At 33.6% G+C, this 18535-nt stretch overlaps 3 protein-coding genes across 5 annotated transcripts; 1 reads left to right on the top strand and 2 right to left on the bottom strand.

The window, feature by feature from the left end:
• Nucleotides 1-3541: 3541 nt before the first annotated feature.
• On the top strand, nt 3542-8302 carry LOC140809025 (glucomannan 4-beta-mannosyltransferase 2-like). The gene is made up of 9 exons (XM_073166479.1): nt 3542-4254; nt 4366-4464; nt 4851-5103; nt 6434-6544; nt 6699-6835; nt 6909-7022; nt 7102-7301; nt 7379-7582; nt 7689-8302. The coding sequence occupies exons 1-9, from the start codon at nt 3925-3927 to the stop codon at nt 7849-7851; spliced, it is 1611 nt and encodes a 536-aa protein (XP_073022580.1). The 5' UTR covers nt 3542-3924; the 3' UTR covers nt 7852-8302.
• Nucleotides 8303-11196: 2894 nt separating this feature from the next.
• Nucleotides 11197-13834, bottom strand: LOC140810601 (histone deacetylase HDT2-like). 2 transcript variants are annotated; one of them, XM_073168444.1, is made up of 8 exons: nt 13678-13834; nt 13017-13087; nt 12721-12937; nt 12365-12421; nt 12061-12245; nt 11888-11944; nt 11729-11822; nt 11197-11553 (listed from the first exon to the last, which is right to left on the bottom strand). In XM_073168444.1, the coding sequence occupies exons 1-8, from the start codon at nt 13688-13690 to the stop codon at nt 11432-11434; spliced, it is 816 nt and encodes a 271-aa protein (XP_073024545.1). In that variant the 5' UTR covers nt 13691-13834; the 3' UTR covers nt 11197-11431. The 2 variants fall into 2 exon arrangements, with proteins under 2 accessions (XP_073024545.1, XP_073024546.1); XM_073168445.1 differs by having other exon boundaries at nt 11729-11819.
• A 1928-nt stretch (nt 13835-15762) lies between these two features.
• LOC140810669 (uncharacterized) lies at nt 15763-16942 on the bottom strand. Of its 2 annotated transcripts, XM_073168536.1 has the most exons (3): nt 16781-16941; nt 16265-16696; nt 15763-16120 (listed from the first exon to the last, which is right to left on the bottom strand). In XM_073168536.1, exons 2-3 carry the CDS (start codon nt 16668-16670, stop codon nt 15930-15932), a joined length of 597 nt encoding a protein of 198 aa, XP_073024637.1. In that variant the 5' UTR covers nt 16671-16696; nt 16781-16941; the 3' UTR covers nt 15763-15929. The 2 variants fall into 2 exon arrangements, with proteins under 2 accessions (XP_073024637.1, XP_073024636.1); XM_073168535.1 differs by having other exon boundaries at nt 16265-16942.
• Nucleotides 16943-18535: the final 1593 nt, after the last annotated feature.

Raw genomic sequence — 18535 nt, 5'->3', positions numbered from 1 at the left:
ACGTCAACTGATGCAATGCATGTACGATTACGTTGTACTACACTACTGCCTATTTAATTATTGATTTTTTCAATTGCTTTTAATTAAGTACTGATAAATATGACTGAAATGCATTATAAAATTTTACAAATTTTAATATCATTTTGTCAGTAAATAATTAGATAATGAAAAATTAGCGACAAATTTCATTTCAATATTGTATCTATTATATATCGGTTTCATAGATATTGGATATTGTGAAAAGGGATGAAAATCTCCTAAATTCTTAATTATAGCATTGAAATATTCGGCAATTATTTTCTTGTATCGAATTATCATATCAGTTTCATCAAGAGTGCATAGAAGGAAAAAGGTTTGAAATTTGACTTTGCACGAAAAAAAATGTTCAAAATAAAAAAAAAATATGAAAAAATAACGTGGTCACATCGTGGCTAATGGGAAGCTAGGAAATTGGGTTTTTGAAATTGAAAATTGTTAGTTTTTTAGTTTTTGTATCTCTTTCTATATAAAATAGAAAGAGATACAAAACTACCCAGTCAAGAGGGATATATATAAACAACTTCATTGTTATTTGTTATTACGAAAAAAATATTGTATAATATATGTTGATTTGAGTGAAAAGTATTAAACCCACGAAAAGTACCACGTTTTGTCTAAAACTATTATTTTTCAGTGCAAAAATATTTTTTTTTGTTAGTTATGTTATGAAAAAAATTGTGTAATATCTATTGATTTAAGTGAAAATTATTATCTTTCACTGCATGTATAAATCATAACAACGAATCTCGTAAATATAGATCCATGATATAATTACACGCAGACATACTCTTAAACATAACGTGTTTCCGCGATACATACTAAACTCAATCCAAATTTTTTTTACCTGTTTTTATGTGGATTGTATGTTGTCATTTGTTGGCCATTAGAAGAAAAAAATGTTTCAAGCCGCATTACTATTTATATAAAACAATTATCTTTGATAATTAATATTTATGATTGTTGTTTTGGTGAACATGAGACCAATAGCTAATTTTCATTTCCGTACCAAAAAACCAAAATTATAATCGTGTCGAAAAAAACTATATTAAATGAATGAAAAGACAGCCACCTTAATTGATGTATTATTTTTTGTAACTGAAATTTTCCCTGCCCTATTATATTAAATTGCCTGATAGGTGTGGGCAACTTAAATTCACGGGCTCTCTGAATTTAATAATTGGAGCAGATCTAGGAGATGATCGTTAAACTCTATTTACCGGTTGCGGGGCACTGACCCACATGGTTTGGATGCACAAAATTCACATACATATGTGATTTTAAAATAATTAGTGGACCCCATGTATGTATGGCTAAATTTAAGCCCTATGAAATCAACCCTATATATCTATTAACAAACTATTACTTCGAGGATTTGTTGGAGTATCGTTTTCTACAAATAAACGGATTAAAAACATCCTTCGTCTTTATTAATATTTTTAAGAAGTTTTATTTTGTTGGAGCGGGATAAATATGCGTAAAAATCAGAAGAAAAAATAGTAATTGCTTTTCGATCTGAGAGTGGCCATCATTGGTTCAAGATAATTCTTTGGAACCTAAAGAGCATTAAGCAACCAATGTATATTTTTATTATTTTTCCAGCGGAAATTATTCCGGAATTCCCAAAACAAAGACAACAATAATAAGAAATATATTTTTTTATATATTAATTATAATATGATTTCTCTCAAAACCGGGAAATATGACACAGAGATGACCCACGATAGAGACCTGTAAAGGTTTATTGCATGCCAATAGCAAATCTCGCAATTTTGTGCGCAGCATTTTAGCCTAATACTTTTGACCAAACGAGGAAAACAAAGAAGAATTGCAACCTCGAGCATGATATTTTTTTAGGCGTATCACTGCATAAGATCTTGACTTCCAACACTGAACTACGAAGAAAAGTGGTCATTACTATTGACGAAAATTTAAAAGCAGAGCGAGTTTGTCGATGATTCATCTGTGTTGAATAGATAAAAACATATCGGATTCTAAAAAAGTTTGGATATCTTTCATTACAACACTATTCGGACCCAGATCTAATTCGGACCATCAGTAATTGCACCCGTTGTTAGTGAAGAGTCCGAAAAGATATGAACTCCTTTCATCTCATGCAATTCTCAAGTAAAACTCCATACTATGTCGAATAGCGATAAGCTCCGCTCTTTTAACCGATCTGAGATGCCTACCAACACTAGTCATAGCACCTCGAGTGAGTGAGTGAGCGAGCGAGCGAGCGCGAAGACAAATTATCACAAGTTCGATGCCTTCACCAATATTTTGCGGTCGAATTTGTCTCACAAAATCTGTCTAGTGTTGGTTTATCTGACTTACGTGAATGAAATGCTATGTGTTATATTCGAGAATCTACCCAATATACAACAAAAATTAACAACTGCGAATTTCACTTAGTTATTTTCTAAAATGAAGTCTACCCAATGCCACTTATATATGTTCACAAAAAATAATGTTTTCAAAATGGCACATACATTTCCTAAAAATAGAAGAGTATTTGAGTATTTGGATATTGTCATCACTTTCTCTTTACAATCATCGAATGTGACGAATTTGAGTCAGTCTGCTTTTAGGTTTTACTGCATACCATCAATAATTGTTTTATCAAAATTCGGATCCCATTTCCCTATACAAGAAAAAATCCGTATCCGAATCATGACCCGGAGCAGCTGCAAGTTTGGCCCACTTCTTTTTTTTTTTCCCGGAAAATAATCCATACATTACTACCTAAATAAAAATCCAATCATTGTACGAAAGAAAAATTACTGCTAGTAAAAAAGAATATCGAGGGTCGATCTATCCTGATGTATCTGGGAACTAAGATGAGGCAGGTGATTAATAAGTTAAAGGGTGTTTATTTATAAAATTATTATAATTTTTATTTTGTATAATAATTATTTTATTTTGCATTTATATTACGCACGTGATAAAATATTTTCTTGAAATCTTTATCCTCTCCAATATTTGTAGTGCAAATGAGTCTCTTTTAGACTTTGGCCACAAATTTTCATCTAAGATATATATAGTTTTTCCAAGTGATTTACCAAATTTCGAATTTCAAATAAAATTCAATACTTCCAAAAAGAATTAATGTGAGACCGTTGCTCAAAATTTAAAAATGAGTAAGAAAACCCATCAGTAGAAGAGTGTGTTTCTTGTGAGACGGTCTCACGAATCTTTATCTGTGAGACGTGTTAACCCTACCGATATTCACATTAAAAAGTAATACTCTTAGCATAAAAAATAATAATTTTTTATGGATGATCCAAATAAAATATTCGTCTCACAAAATACGATCGTGAAACCGTCGTACACAAATTTTTGTTCAATAAATAATAATAAAAAAAAAGATATAGTCAAAAATTTATGCCACTGACTGCTCAATATTATTACTTTATTTATTTATTTTTCTTCAATAAAAAAAGACTAACAATTAACAACGCTAAGCCTAAATCAAACAAAATAATGATTATAAAAAACCTCTTCGTGTCTCCCATACACTTACTCCCCCCATTACTCACTTGCTCCACTCTCCTCAACTCCTCCCCTTCTCTTCTCTTCTCTTCTATCTGCTCACGACGCTACAGTGAATAAGCATTCATTGGCTCGAACTAAGAGCAGAAACACCAGAGTGCAAGGGAAGGGGGTGTGTCGCCTCGGTTCTTGAAAATCTTCGGTCACATTCGTGCTGCCAAGTTCCGTTTTTCGAATATATTCTTGGATTTGAAAACGGGCACAAGAAGTTAGCAGATCTATAGGTTTTGTTCAGATATAGCATTTAGCACAGAGAGATTGAAAAACAGAACATCCTCTCCTCCCTTTTTTTTTCTTTCTACATTCCCCTGTTTCTTGGTTTTTGAAAACTGAAAAATGGCTGAAGTGTCGGAGAACAGTTTTATCCCAGAAGCATTACCGGGATACACTGCAGACATGGCTGGGCAGATTAGTCTTTTGTGGGAGCTAATCAAAGCGCCATTGATCGTTCCATTGCTGAGAATCTCCGTGTACATCTGCCTAGCAATGTCAATCATGGTTTTCATGGAGAGGCTTTACATGGGAGTCGTTATCATTCTCGTTAAGCTTTTCTGGAAAAAGCCTGACAAAAGATACAAATGGGAGCCGATGAAAGACGATTTGGAGATGGGAAATGGCGCTTTTCCTATGGTTCTAGTTCAGATCCCCATGTTCAACGAAAAAGAGGCGAGCCTCTGGTTTCTTGACTCTCTACTTTCTTCACACTCACACACACACAGAGAAAGATGGATATGCTTGAAGAGAAAGAAAAAAACACATTTGTTTGTTTCTTTGCAGGTTTACAAGATCTCCATTGGTGCTGCGTGTAATCTTTCATGGCCTGCTGATAGGCTGGTGATTCAAGTTCTGGACGATTCCACTGATCTTGTCATCAAGGTACAATACATGATTGTGTAATCTTTTTCTCTGTCGTTTCATCCCATTTTCCATACAAGGGCTGTTCCGTTGTGGTGTACTTTGCAGTTGTAGATTTATAGAATCTATACATTTTCATGTAATGACACACATATACCATGCACCTATATTATATTATTATAAGAATTTTTTGAGGTTGGACCACATTAACTTAACTCAATTGAAAGGAGGCCATAGGTGAAGGCTTGAATTTCATATATTTTGAGATGGGATTTTATATTTTTAAGAAATCGTGCATAAATTTGAAATTATGTACAGTAGATGATTAGTTGTCATCAAATTGATCCGTTAAACGTAAAGCACAGCCGTTGTATAGTCTAAGGTTTAAACTGAATTAAACGTTGTAGGATATAGTAGAGAAAGAATGCATAAGGTGGGCAAGTAAAGGCATCAATATCCGATACCAAATTAGAGAGACAAGGGGAGGTTACAAAGCCGGAGCTCTTAAAGAAGGCCTGAAACACGATTACGTCAAAGAATGCGACTACGTCGTCATTTTCGACGCGGATTTCCGACCTGAGCCCGACTTTCTCCGGCGGTCTGTTCCTTTCCTGATTCACAATCCTGACATTGCCCTTGTTCAAGGCCGTTGGAGGTTCGGTAAGCATCAAATCTAAGTCGTATGTTTGTGAGTAAAAAAAAATAATTTAAAATACACTTTCTCTTAGTTGTTTAGCTTGGTAAACCTTTTTCTGCTAAAGTGTGATATTCAAGATGCTTTTCCTTCAATTACTATAGCATGCAAGAGTGTCGGTGGTGGAAACATGCACGAATATAGTGTGTTGGTGGACTTATTATAAGCATGCCTAAAATTTTGTACCTAAAATTTTGTAGCACGTCTGAGACGGTCTCACGGGTCGTATTTGTGAGACGGATCTTTTGTTTGGGTCATCTATGAAAAATTATTATTTTTTATACTACGAGAATTGCTTTTTATTGTGAATATGAGTAGTATTGACCCGTCTCACAGATTAAGATCTCACTCAAATTTTGTTTACTAGTTCAATTTCTAGATATTAAAGTTGTTATTTAGATTTTAACTCTTAATATTAGTTACTTACATTATTTATTTATTTATTATTGAAATTCATTCGTATTTAGAAATTTTGAAGTAGTATCAAATTATTCAAAAGCTCAAAAGGACAAAATCTAGCTAATTGTTTTGAATTTGCGTGGGCTGCAGCTTTTTAAATATATAAATTTTGTCCGATATCTAAGCAGCAAGTGTGATCTATTTAGACCCTCTTCCTTGACTGACGGAGTGGGGCCGTTAACGCCCTGTATCATCTGAGACACTTAAGTTTGTCTAATTGGCGCCACACATCACGGCGTCAGGACCCAACTCTTTTCAAATTGGCGGAATATTTATATTTCCAGTATGCTTAATTATGCCAAAAGTCAATATTCTTTAGAAAACATTTTCTCTTGCATTTTTTGTGTACGTGATAAAATGTTAAATCAAAATGCAACTGTATTCGTAGGTATTAGTCACGGAACTCTTGGCCTTATGACACTGACGTTTCAACAACAAATAAACGAAAAAAAAGACGAAATCTCGAGTTCAAGACCCGTAATTATAAACATTTATCCCATGATATATTTTTTAAAAGAAAACTATTTGATCTTATTATTTTCATGATTAAAGCCGGTCAAAAGGTCAACCACGAGGTGGAGGGCAGGGCTTGTAATTCACCGCCCCCTATTTCGGAAACTGTTCTCTGCCGACAATATTTTGTATGACATCTTGGGTTTGTGGACCGTAAAGTCACGTGCTGTCAGAAATCTTGAGTCTCTTTCTTGCTTTTGTTTGGAACGTGGGTCACGTTGGCTGATGATACGTTTATTGAAAAACTGGATTACCTTTTTTCGAAAAATTTGGACTGTAAAATACAGATGTCGTTATTTTTTTGAACGTGGACAAATTTTACAGTGAATGCGAACGAATGCATGCTGACAAGAATGCAGGAGATGTCATTGGACTACCATTTTACAGTCGAGCAAGAAGTGGGATCATCCACTCATGCCTTCTTTGGCTTTAATGGTATGGTAACTCAACAATGATACAACCATGCTTAATTATATACGATTAATTCGATAGTGAATTTAATTAGCCTTCGCTCCATTAAAGTTGTATATACGTTACAAAACTTGATTAATTTACAAACATGATAATTTAATTTTAACTGTAATTGCAGGAACCGGAGGAATATGGAGGATTGCGGCGATAAACGAGGCAGGAGGGTGGAAAGACAGAACCACAGTGGAAGACATGGATCTTGCTATTCGAGCTGGTCTTAAGGGTTGGAAATTCGTGTACTTGGGAGACCTCCAGGTATTGTATCAACTTAAAATCAAAGCTACTCTTGTTGATTTAATAATCTTTTTTATGTATATAATTATTATAGGTTAAAAGTGAGCTTCCGAGTACTTTTAAAGCTTTTCGATTCCAGCAGCATAGATGGTCTTGTGGTCCGGCGAATTTATTTAGAAAAATGGTGCTAGATATTGTGTGGAACAAGGTAATTTATTTTGCAATAATCTTTACTCAAATCGACATTTTGTGTAAGATAACTGGACAAGAACTCTAATCTTTTGCAGAAAGTTTCGTTGTACAAGAAGTTTTATGTGATCTATAGCTTCTTCTTTGTCCGAAAGATCGTCGCCCACTTCTTCACTTTCTTCTTCTATTGCGTGGTTTTGCCATTGTCAATTCTAATCCCGGAAGTCGAGGTCCCGAAATGGGGAGCTATTTACATTCCATGCATCATAACAGCCCTTAACTCAGTCGGAACCCCAAGGTAAATCGTGAATTTATCTAAAGTGCTATGAAGCTAATGTCCGCATGACTTGTTCATCAGACTTGGGTGATTTTCAGGTCATTCCATTTGTTGTTCTATTGGGTTCTTTTTGAGAATGTGATGTCGTTTCACCGGACCAAGGCCACGTTCATCGGGTTGTTGGAGGCAAAGCGAGTTAACGAATGGGTAGTCACTGAAAAACTCGGTGATGCACTTAAGAACAAATCCAATAGTAAACAAGCTGCACCTAAGAAACAGCTGTTAAAATTCCTCGGAGACAGGTAAAACATCTCGAAACTTCAGATCAGATTGTTGTTACTTTTGTGCCTCTACACCTCCCCTGCTAATCGAATCCTACTTGCTTAAATATGTTCGTCTCTTCTACAGAATACAGATGCACGAACTTGGATTCGCCTTGTTTCTTTTCGTCTGTGGGTGCTACGACTTCTTGTACGGAAAGAACTGCTATTTCATATACTTATTCCTTCAAGTCATCACCTTTACCATTGCGGGATTTGGGTATATTGGCACCATAGTCCCAAGTTCTTGACAGCAGAGCAGTCTCTTCACAATTCAGCTTTCGATTCTACACAAAATATGTATACAAGAGTTGTGCTTTTCTTGGACCAAAAGCCGACCCGGTCCTGTATTCAGGACAAAAACATAAATAGAAAATGCAAGGTTTTTATTTCAGTCAGATGTCTATTGCTGATCGTGGCCAAAAGAATTGGCAGAAGATGCAGCAAGTTATGCATTCAAGAAAAATTGAAGGAGCTTAAAGATCATATATGTAAGGTCATTTTTTTTCCATATTATAGTGGCTGTAGTTTTCGTGTGAAATTGTGTTTCAGTTTTGTCCACTTATTGCACAACTGCAAACTTTTCTTTCCTGAGCTTTTAGATGAAATAAAATGGCCATACTTAAAATTGGTCATATTGTAATATTTACTCTCATCTTTTGCTAAGCTCATATATTGTAATCTTTCAAGATGATGGATCAAGTCTAGTCTTTCCCTTTGTTCTTCTTGTAACCCAAATGTTAGACTTTGAACGTGCAATAGAGCGATCTGTCTAATTACATATATATATATAACTCTCGGAGATTTTATTTAACCGATGTGTTCAACTAACATATTATAAATTTGTCAAATGAATATCGGAGGGAAAACATACAACAACAAAAATAATTCTCATATTTTATGAACGTGACGTTAATATAATGATTTGGTATCCAACCAAGACTAAAGACAAACTTGAATGCTATGAATGTAGTTGCATCATATGAGTACGATAAAACTAGCTCGAGAATACGACATTGCATTCTTGTCCATGTTCCCACCTTGAATAGGACATGGCCCCATTTCAAATTCCAAGCAGAAACAATTTTGATTCGAATGTTATCTCTAATTTAAACTTTGACAAAGAATGGAATGATTAGAATTTAGAACCAAGAAAGAACGTCGGTCATTATTTTAGATGTACGGCCACTGCAAATGGGCTCCAAGACTCTTGCTTCTAAAAAAACAAATTCACGTGACACTTGGGGACGAAGTGGGCCGACCCAACTTTAGTTAGTTCAAGTGTCGCCGCCACGGCTGTGCGCTGTCTTAGAGTTAATTCGAATCGGAAACTTGTCCCTCTTACTACTCTCCATTATTGCCGAGTATTTATAGCTATTTATTAAATATTCGAATGAATAACATTATATATTTACTATCCAATAATAATTATTAAATAAAAGAAATTTCGACTTATTTCGAATCAAATTCTCTCCACACAATTGTATGGGAACATCGAAACCCCGAATGGGTCGGTATGCTAGAAAGGTTATGTTGTAAATAATATTCGATTTAATCAGAACAAAAATAAAAATGCGCTTTGTTTCAATACACAAGTTATCTCTTAAATTCTTTTTTTTATATAATATTTTGCATAAGAGTTTTGTCTTTCTATAATATTGAGTTTCTTAAACTTTAGATTTGATATTTTTAATACTTACAAAAATGGCAAAAAACTTATGTGAGACGGTCTCACGGGTCGTATTTTATGAGACAGATCTTTTATTTGGGCCATCCATGAAAAAATATTTCGTAGACGGATCTCTTATTTGGTTCATCCATGAAAAATTATTACTTTTTATGCTAAGATTATTACTTTTTATTGTGAATATCGATAGAGTTGACCCGTCTCACATATAAAGATTCGTGAGGACCGTCTCAAAAGAAATCTACTCTAAAAAAAGTTGTTTCTTGATGAAATAACTTTATTTAATTTTTTTGTTGGAATCTATTCAAGAAATTCTATAAAGATCAAAACAGATCTATATATATTTAAGAATAATTGATGCACAATAGAACAACGAGATACGTTGGAAAATGGCTAAAGCTCGGGAGAATTTTCTGAAAAACTCGCAAAGATGAATTATCGCCATTTCACAGTGTTGTTGTGACATGTGGTAGACATTTGAAGATAACATCCGTACAAGTTGTTGATTGAAAAATTGTTTTCTAAACTCGATTTCTTTTCTCGTAATTATTTTGTTCTGAAGCATCGCACAAACACACTTTTGTATAATTATTTCTGTGTTATTTTTAATTAAGTTATTTGTTTGTAATATATTATTTCGCAATATATTATCACCAAATATTACATCTGAGACAACACTTATATCTGATTTATACCATCCTTGTTATGATGTAAACTGAAATTTTTTCAGTCGATAAACATGTCATATATGTAAGAAATTATTTCACGACCGATCCGGAAAACTCTATTTGTCAATTTTGTTTATTTCGGTTTTTTAAAATGCATATAAAATATTCCTAGTAATTATAAAAATCTCAAGCCCAGGGGTTTGGGAATCTTGAACAGAGTCGGTCCAATAGCAGAGAAAATAGGACATTCGAGAGGCGATACTATGCTAAAACATCAATTGCAATATTTAGCCGCATTATGCAAAACTGCATTATTAACTACACAAGTAATAATATATTTAATTCTAATATAGAAATTACTCGAAATTAACTTTATAATTACTTCTCTGATAATATCTATTATATAAGTTTATTATTAGTATTCTCTCATTACACTGCTGGTATATTATAATTCTCCTTATTGCATTTTTGATTGATTAATTTCGTATCCATATATTTCAAATTCATAACTTCCATATTTATATAGTGTCTTATATTAAATACGATGTATTTCAATTTCACCTAATAATTAAAACATTTGAAATTTATCTTATTTTGTGTAACCGATATGTAAATAAGTAAAATATGAATTTAAGATTTAATATATTGTTTCATTTTTAAAAATAAAAATATAATTAGAACCCATGGATTTCGAATCCTATCTATCCAAATATAACCAACCTCAAGTTTCTTCTAACCGATTTGGTTTTTGGTTCTATTTCGGATAACTAAAATTTAGATATTTGGATTTAATGAAATAGAAAGCGAACCCAGAATGATCCATTTCGATATCATTTTTCCCTGGGGGCATAATTTTGATCCAATTTTTGAGAAGCTGTTATCTGGCCATGAATAAATAATATCTTTTAAGGGAAAAAATACTGTACAGGTAGCACGGCCACGAGGAGTACTTGAGAAATAACCCGTCCTAAAAGGAAAATAAGATCGCATCGAAAGATTGAAGCTTGTGCAAAAAAATTCATTTACTCTGTTTGGAGATATAATTTTTCATAAATTCAAATTTTCTTTGTAAATGTGCTAGAACGATGATATATAGTAAATTTCCCTCCGATGCATAGTAGTAGCTCAAGTCAAATGAGCAATGCATGATGACATTCACAGGGTTCCAAGGAATCTAGATCAATGGTTACCTCTCCAGAAACACGTTGTCTTGAATGAAAATAAATAAGTACAAGAACACGTAAACAAAAATGAAATACTAATTCATGGCGGATTTTCCCAAAAATGTAATAAGGTAAAGAAGATTCTTGATTCTAAACATTCAAACCAAAACATCTATTATAGCCAGATTTCTTGTGGTATATGATGCGTTGCAACGGCAGGTGGAACAGAAGAGTACCATTTGAGAGGGAGGAGCTAAATGCAGAAGAAGGTGACAGTTTAGGAATATGAAGATGGATGGCACTATAGCTTCTTTCATTTGCGAGACATGCGGCCATTCGACTTCTTGTTCTTTCCATTTGGCTTATAATTGGTAGCTGGACCTTTTCCAGGTTTTTTTGAAGGTAAAGGAATGGCATTATGGGCAGTCTTGTTACCTACACAAAATATTTTTACTCAGTACTGTGTTTATCTTTGACATACACACGTTAGTGTAATTCTTAATAAACGACAAGTTTAATGGTGTATTTTTTGAACTAATCGCAGTTCGAGACATGCTCAAGTACATGCAATGGCCCTGTTTACAGCAAAGAAAAAGGATAAAGGTGAAACCTGTTTTGTTAGGAGTGAAAGGTTTAGCTTTCTTGTTTAAAACAGGAGCTTTTTGTGCAGAATCAGCTGGTCTTTTCTTGGTCTGCTGTGCCTTCTACATAAAGAGAAATTAGGAAATTCATTTCATATCAATCATGGCAGAAATACAAGAGCTGGTACCTTCGGCTGTTCTTCTTCTTCGCTGGAAAAACTCCCATCCATGTCATCTTCAGAATCCTGAACACCAACTCACAGAGTAAACAATGGATAGTTTACATAATACAATGTCTTAAGAAGAGAAAATAGACTAATGTGTGATGTCAAAAAATAAAAATAAAAATAACAAAGCATACTTCTTCAGAGTCGTCACTAAAATCCTCCTGTGCTGATTTCATAAATGCTATCTCATCATCAGGATCAGATTCACTGTCATCCTCATCTTCATCGGAGGCAGGTAGCCCTTCTTTCTTGTTTCCAGCTTCGGTGGTGGCAGCAGTTTTAGCATCCTTCACATCCCCAGTATTTTGCTTGATATTCCCTAAAATTTTCAAATGACAGAAAAAATGGAGTCATCATTTCTAGGATAAGTTATTATAGTAAAAGCTGTACAGCCTTTTCTAAAAGGGGAATAACTGAGGGTCAGAGAGAGAGGATTACCAGTTAGAAGTGCGTCCATTGGTTCATCCTCAAATTCATCCGAGAAATCTTCCTCGTCTAAATACAAAGAACAATTGCATTATATTTATAATAGATAGCTCAGAATAGAGAGGCTCGGGAACACTTTAATTTCTAAGTTTTCTTCAAATCCCAGACACTCGTATATGCATGTGATAGTTTGTTGCAGCATACAGTAAAAAAAAATGCACCGGCAAAAAACATAAATTGAATAGAGGTAGGATGAACAGAATTAGCGAAAACCATCAAAGCAGGATGAGACACGTTAAAACAGGGTTTGACTGCTTACAGGAAGAATAGCAATAACACCATTTATAAATGGGCCAAAAAATATGCACCTGAAACTGGATCATCAGCAATATAACCCATAAAGTATACACTTCCGGTTTTCCAGTCGTGTGATAGCTCAAATTCTCTCTCAAATACCAAGTCAAACATCAATTGAGTTCTTTCTTCAGCTGTAAGAGCTCCCATAACTAAGCTCTTGGCATCAATCTTCAGACGAAGGGGAACATACTTGGCTCCTTTCACATCCTTCACCTCCCCCAATGCTGCCTGTAAACATATGTCAAATTAGCAACACTTGCAAGCTTATAACGAAAGGCAACTTTATGTCGAAAGACACAACTCTCACCTGTGAGATATGTATCAATTTGCCAAACTCAGGTTGCACCTTAAGTGTTTCACCAGGTTTGACTTCAACTCCTAGAATTGCAAGAAGACAACAAATTAGAAAAATCACATCAAAAATAGGAAAAAATTACGTATATAAAAATTAATTGATCAAGAACACCACGAATTCGAGATGGGACAGTTAGGAACCTTTTGACGGCCATGTTCAAAACAGGCAATTCACCGTTTCATATTAAAACGTGCTATATGTTGCTTCAAATTCAAATCATAAATCCAGATGATTGGAAAAAGCAAACAAAAAGAAAAAGAAATACCCAAAATTAAGAGAATTATGTACAGGCCGATAGAAGGAACTAATTTTTTTAAAAAAAAACATTAATTGACAAAACTGTCGGACCCGAAATATTTCAACCACAAAGAGAGCCATCAACTTGATCAAACAGCTTTAATATTTCAAGGAATACCAAAAAAGCTTCAAAGCAAGGGAATGCATACTTATATTCCATAAAAAAGGTTAAATATTATATAAAATATGACAAACAGTTAACCCAAAATTTAACTTGAAACTGCAATTCGAAAGGGGAAACACAATCAACAAAACAATGACTGAACATAATACAATTTAACGCAAGCTCATTCAAATTAAAGAACCAGGAGCTTACCCCAAAACTCCATTGAAACCAGGCAGAAAACGAGGAAGCTTGCAGAGAGGCGAAGGAAGGAAAAGTTATCGAGTCCGAAAGAGAAGAGGCGGAGCAGGGTACAAGGGTTTAAGTAGGGTTTTTATAGACAAACGATGCAAGGGTTACGGCGAAACAATTTGCCTTTCGCCCCCTAAGATATATTTGTGTTTAGGCTGTGTTTTAAATACGGATGGGCTTTTTAATTGGGCTTGTTTAAATATAATTTCAATTTGCGAAATGACCCTCGTAAATTTTAGAATTATTATATTATCTTTTTTGGGATATAAATCGACTTAGTTCTAAAAAAATAATTTACGAACATGTAATACGTGTGTCGATATATTAATGTTATTAGAAAACAATGTGGTATAAAATCAAATAATTATTGGATTAATTAAAATGACAAATTTGTGGATTGTGAAACTTGTCAATAAAAAAATACGATGATATGGTAAAAAAATCCTATCAAATCTCTAATTATATTTTATAACTATTTCGGGCCGAAACTTGTGTGAAACGGTCGAATGAGTCATATTTGTGAGACGGATCTCTTATTTGGACCATCCATGAAAAATCATTATTTTTTATGCTAACTGTATTACATTTTATTATGAATATGTGTAGGGTTGATCCGTCTCACAGATTAAGATCTGTTAGACGGTTTCCCATAAAACTTACTCCTATTTCGGAATACTATACGGATATGCGCGAATTCAGTTATCTTATATAATAAACTTCCATATTACCAATGAATAAAGACAAAAACTTGTGTGAGACGGTCTCACGGGTCGTATTTTGTGAGACGGATCTTTATTTGGATAATCCATGAAAAAGTATTACTTTTTATGCTAAGAGTATTACTTTTTATTGTGAATATGGGCAGGGTTGACCCGTCTCACAGATTGTGATCCGTGAGACGGTCTCACATGATACCTACTCATGAATAAAATACTCATGATCCTCATTATGGTACATCTTTCATGACCAATTACTTTCGCATTTCATATATATTATTTTATCTCAACTGACTTGACCATTAGAATCACTTCACCTTCAAGCAAATCATCATTTATATTATATATACATGAATATTTTTCGAGTGGTTCGATTCTGTTTTATTGAAGAAATTGGTTTGTGACTGCCAGATTCAAAATATTTTAATGGATACAAATTTTTTATACATCAAATTACCTTTGAGTAATTTACTATTATAAAGGTTATCCGATCTTAAAGTGACGTGTTTTTATTGCACTTTAAAATATAATTTATATTATCATCATCATCAAATTATTAAGTTTTAACTTGTTTTGGTGTCATAGTCAGTTTTTTAAAATATCAACCATAGCCCTTTAAAATTATAAAAATACTCTATCTTTACTTAAAGGAAAATATGATAAAATTTATTTTAGTAAATATATAAATTCTCTTATAATTATCATTTTTTTTTCAAAATTATTAAAACTACTGAAATTTTCATTTAATTTTTATCCAAAATTTTGAATTTGAATCAATATTATCATTTCTATTTTCTAATATAAAAAACAGTAATAAGAAAACATTCAATTAAAAAAAATTAACATAGAAGATCGTTACATGTGCACACCACACGGTGCGTATGAATGATCGTTAGTATTAATAATATTAAATCTCCATACTCTCTTTTATTTAATGATAGGTTAGAAAGTATAAATGATATAAAATGTGAAGATTAGATAGTCTGTGAGATGTTTTCACGAATATTTATCTGTGAGACGAGTCAATCCTACCGATATTCATAATAAAAAATAATACGCTTAACAAAAAAATAATACATTTTCATTGATGACCCAAATAAGAGAACTGTGTGAGTTTCTCTCAAAATACGATTCGTAAGACCGTCTTACACAAATTTTTGTCAAACATGAAATTCTAATTATTTTAGTTTGACCATAAAATTCATATTTTATTCGAAAATAATGCGCACAATCCTAACTAAAGTTATGGTTGACGTTTGACGGTCGTTGTTTGCTATTAATCCACCATAACCAGCGGCTTTGTTTGTTCCACGAGGGAAATTGTTGGCGCGACACAAATTCTATTATTGATTACAAATTTCCATAACCAAGATTACGGCCTTGATTTTTCTGGAAGATTTTCAAATTATTTAATCAATCAAAAAGTTTTTACAATCTTTAGAATTTAAAAACTTATCCAGATTCTTGAAAACAGAGGTATTCCCGAATTCTGGTCGGTCAGAGCGAAAAATTCATGAAATTGAGCCAAGGCAACCTCTTGTTGCTACCCTTTTCAGCTTCCTTTGAACATCTTGAATTCGACGTTGACGCGGTGCCACCACTTTCCGCCCCGGCGGACGCCACAGCCTTTGGGCAGAGAAAGAAGTTTCTTGACCCCAACTCCGATAGCTTAACGTCACGGTCCAAACCTGCACTTCCGATATAAAAAAAAAACTCAGTTAGCTACTTGAATTTGATTGATATTTTTATGGCACATGGAGTTATCTATCAATTACATGTGAAGTTATATGCCGAGACACAATGTACGAAATTCAAAAGAACAAAAAACATACTTTCCAAGCTAAACTGGGAGTAATGGAGGTCAAAGCTTGGAGCAACTGTTGAAAGAACAGGCCGGCGTGCCTCCTTGGCGTACTGGAGCAGCGTCGCCGCAATCAAATCCTCCACTGTCGCCTCCGGCGGGATCAACACTTGAACAGGGCCAAGACTCCTCTGTACGGTGATGTTCAGCAGCAACTTGGTCAGCTTCAGCGGCCTCACCAGGGCCATCGCTTCATCCGGCGTGTTCCCACCGCTTCTCCTGCCTGCCAGCAAGTCCGGCACCGTCCGCGGCCTCGGAAGAATTTCCGCCTCTTCCCCATACCGTCTGCCGTTAAACGACGATGACTTCTCCGACAACCTCCCCCTCTTGTTCTTCTCATGACCTCCATACCGTTGACTAATCTTAGACGACGGCATATGATATTATATTGCTTGCTCTTTGTCTATAATTATAGTTAATATATAAATATATATCCTGTGTATGCTTTATAATTATAGGTGGGAATTGCTAGTTGAAAACGGTTCACCTCAGGCGGCGGTAGCGGAAGAAGAGGAGGCGGGGGAAGCCAAGAGCTCGAGGATTCCGGGGCTCGGCGGCGGACATAACCCTACGCCAGGATTGTAATAATTAGGGATGAAGCAAAGGGTTGAGTAAGGAACGAATGTTGGCTAGAAAAGTAAGACAATTGGTTCTGGGGGAAAGGGGGGCTTATATATATACATATATGTATATACTGTAAGAAAATGGGAATAAATTTTATTTTTGAATGAAATATTATCATCAAACGATTCGCAAATATATGTTTATAATTGAGAGAAAATTTTGATTTGCGAAAAAGAAGAGGAAATGCAATTTGGTTATCACTTGATGGGCACTATGCTTATTATTTTGATTTTGATTTATTTTTGAAACTCCTCATTTGAGGTACATTATATAAATATTCGAGTTAACGCAATAGTTTATAAACTAAGTTAGACAATAAATTACATTGGGTGACATACTTGTTTGATAAAGTGTTGATACGAAAAATCAAACTTGTTAATAAGTCGATAACTTATTTCTCCTTTCATTATTGGGGTTGGGTTATTTTGGTTGTTTGCAATTTCGAATATATCATTTTGATTAATTCAAATTTGAATGCAGCATTGACTTATTTGATTAATTAACAGAACACGTAGGTTTTTTATGAGACAGTCTCATGAATCTTTAATTGTGAGACGTGTACCGATATTCACAATAAAAAAACAATACTCTTAACATAAAAAATAATATTTTTTTATGAATGACCCAAATAAAAGATTTGTATCACAAAATACAATCCGTGAGACCGTCTCACACAAATTTTTACCTATCAGAAGTTATTAAATCAATGGTTAATAATGCATCAAGTCCAGGACTTATCCGTTACCTATTCTATATTCCTATTTGAATATTCTAGTAGACAATTAATATTTATTATATTTTAGATATAGAAAACTAAATTGTTTTTAAGATATTGTAATAAATAATTGAGTTAATTGATGATAAATATGTCAATATTATCTTAAGCGTCATGAAGAGTGTGAAATTAATTATTATAGATGTCCATAAGTAAATTAATTATGTTGATAGAAAATTAAAATAGTTCAACCTTATAATAATCCATTATTAATTTTAAAGAGGTATTGGTAAAACAATTAATTCAAGACGAATGTTGTTAGGTTTTGTTTTTGGAAAAAAAATAAATATAATATAGGGATGAAATCGTGCAATTCTTTGTACGACGATTAGCATAATAATACCCATGTATAATTCGAAGTTTTAAAATATTTTTATACAATAATATAGCTAGTAATATGGAGTGGTATTTCGGAAATGACAAAAACTTGTGTGAGACAGTCTCACGTGTCATATTTTGTGAGACATATATCTTATTTGAGTCATCTATGAAAAATATTACTTTTATGCTAATAATATTATTTTTTATTGTGAATATCGATATAGTTGACCCGTCTCACAGATAAAGATTCGTGAGACCGTCTTACAAGTGACCTACTATAATTAAATTTTGGATTAAAAGTAACTCTATATTTAGAAATATGACATTGTTATTTTAGAAAAAGAAAAAAAAACATACATGTATTTTCATTTTAGTCATTTTTTAAACACCAAATTAATGCGCAATGTCATTCATAACTGAAACTCAATAATACTCTGTATTTTTTTATTTTTTTTACATATTTTTCATTATAAATGCCACTGAATGATTGACCAGTAAAAAGAGACTTTTGGCCTTCGAAGT

Source organism: Primulina eburnea, chromosome 13, assembly GCF_022965805.1.
Source record: "Primulina eburnea isolate SZY01 chromosome 13, ASM2296580v1, whole genome shotgun sequence".
Taxonomy (NCBI): domain Eukaryota; kingdom Viridiplantae; phylum Streptophyta; class Magnoliopsida; order Lamiales; family Gesneriaceae; genus Primulina; species Primulina eburnea.
Note: the sequence above shows the minus strand (reverse complement) of the source record. Positions and strands in the feature narration are given on the sequence as shown.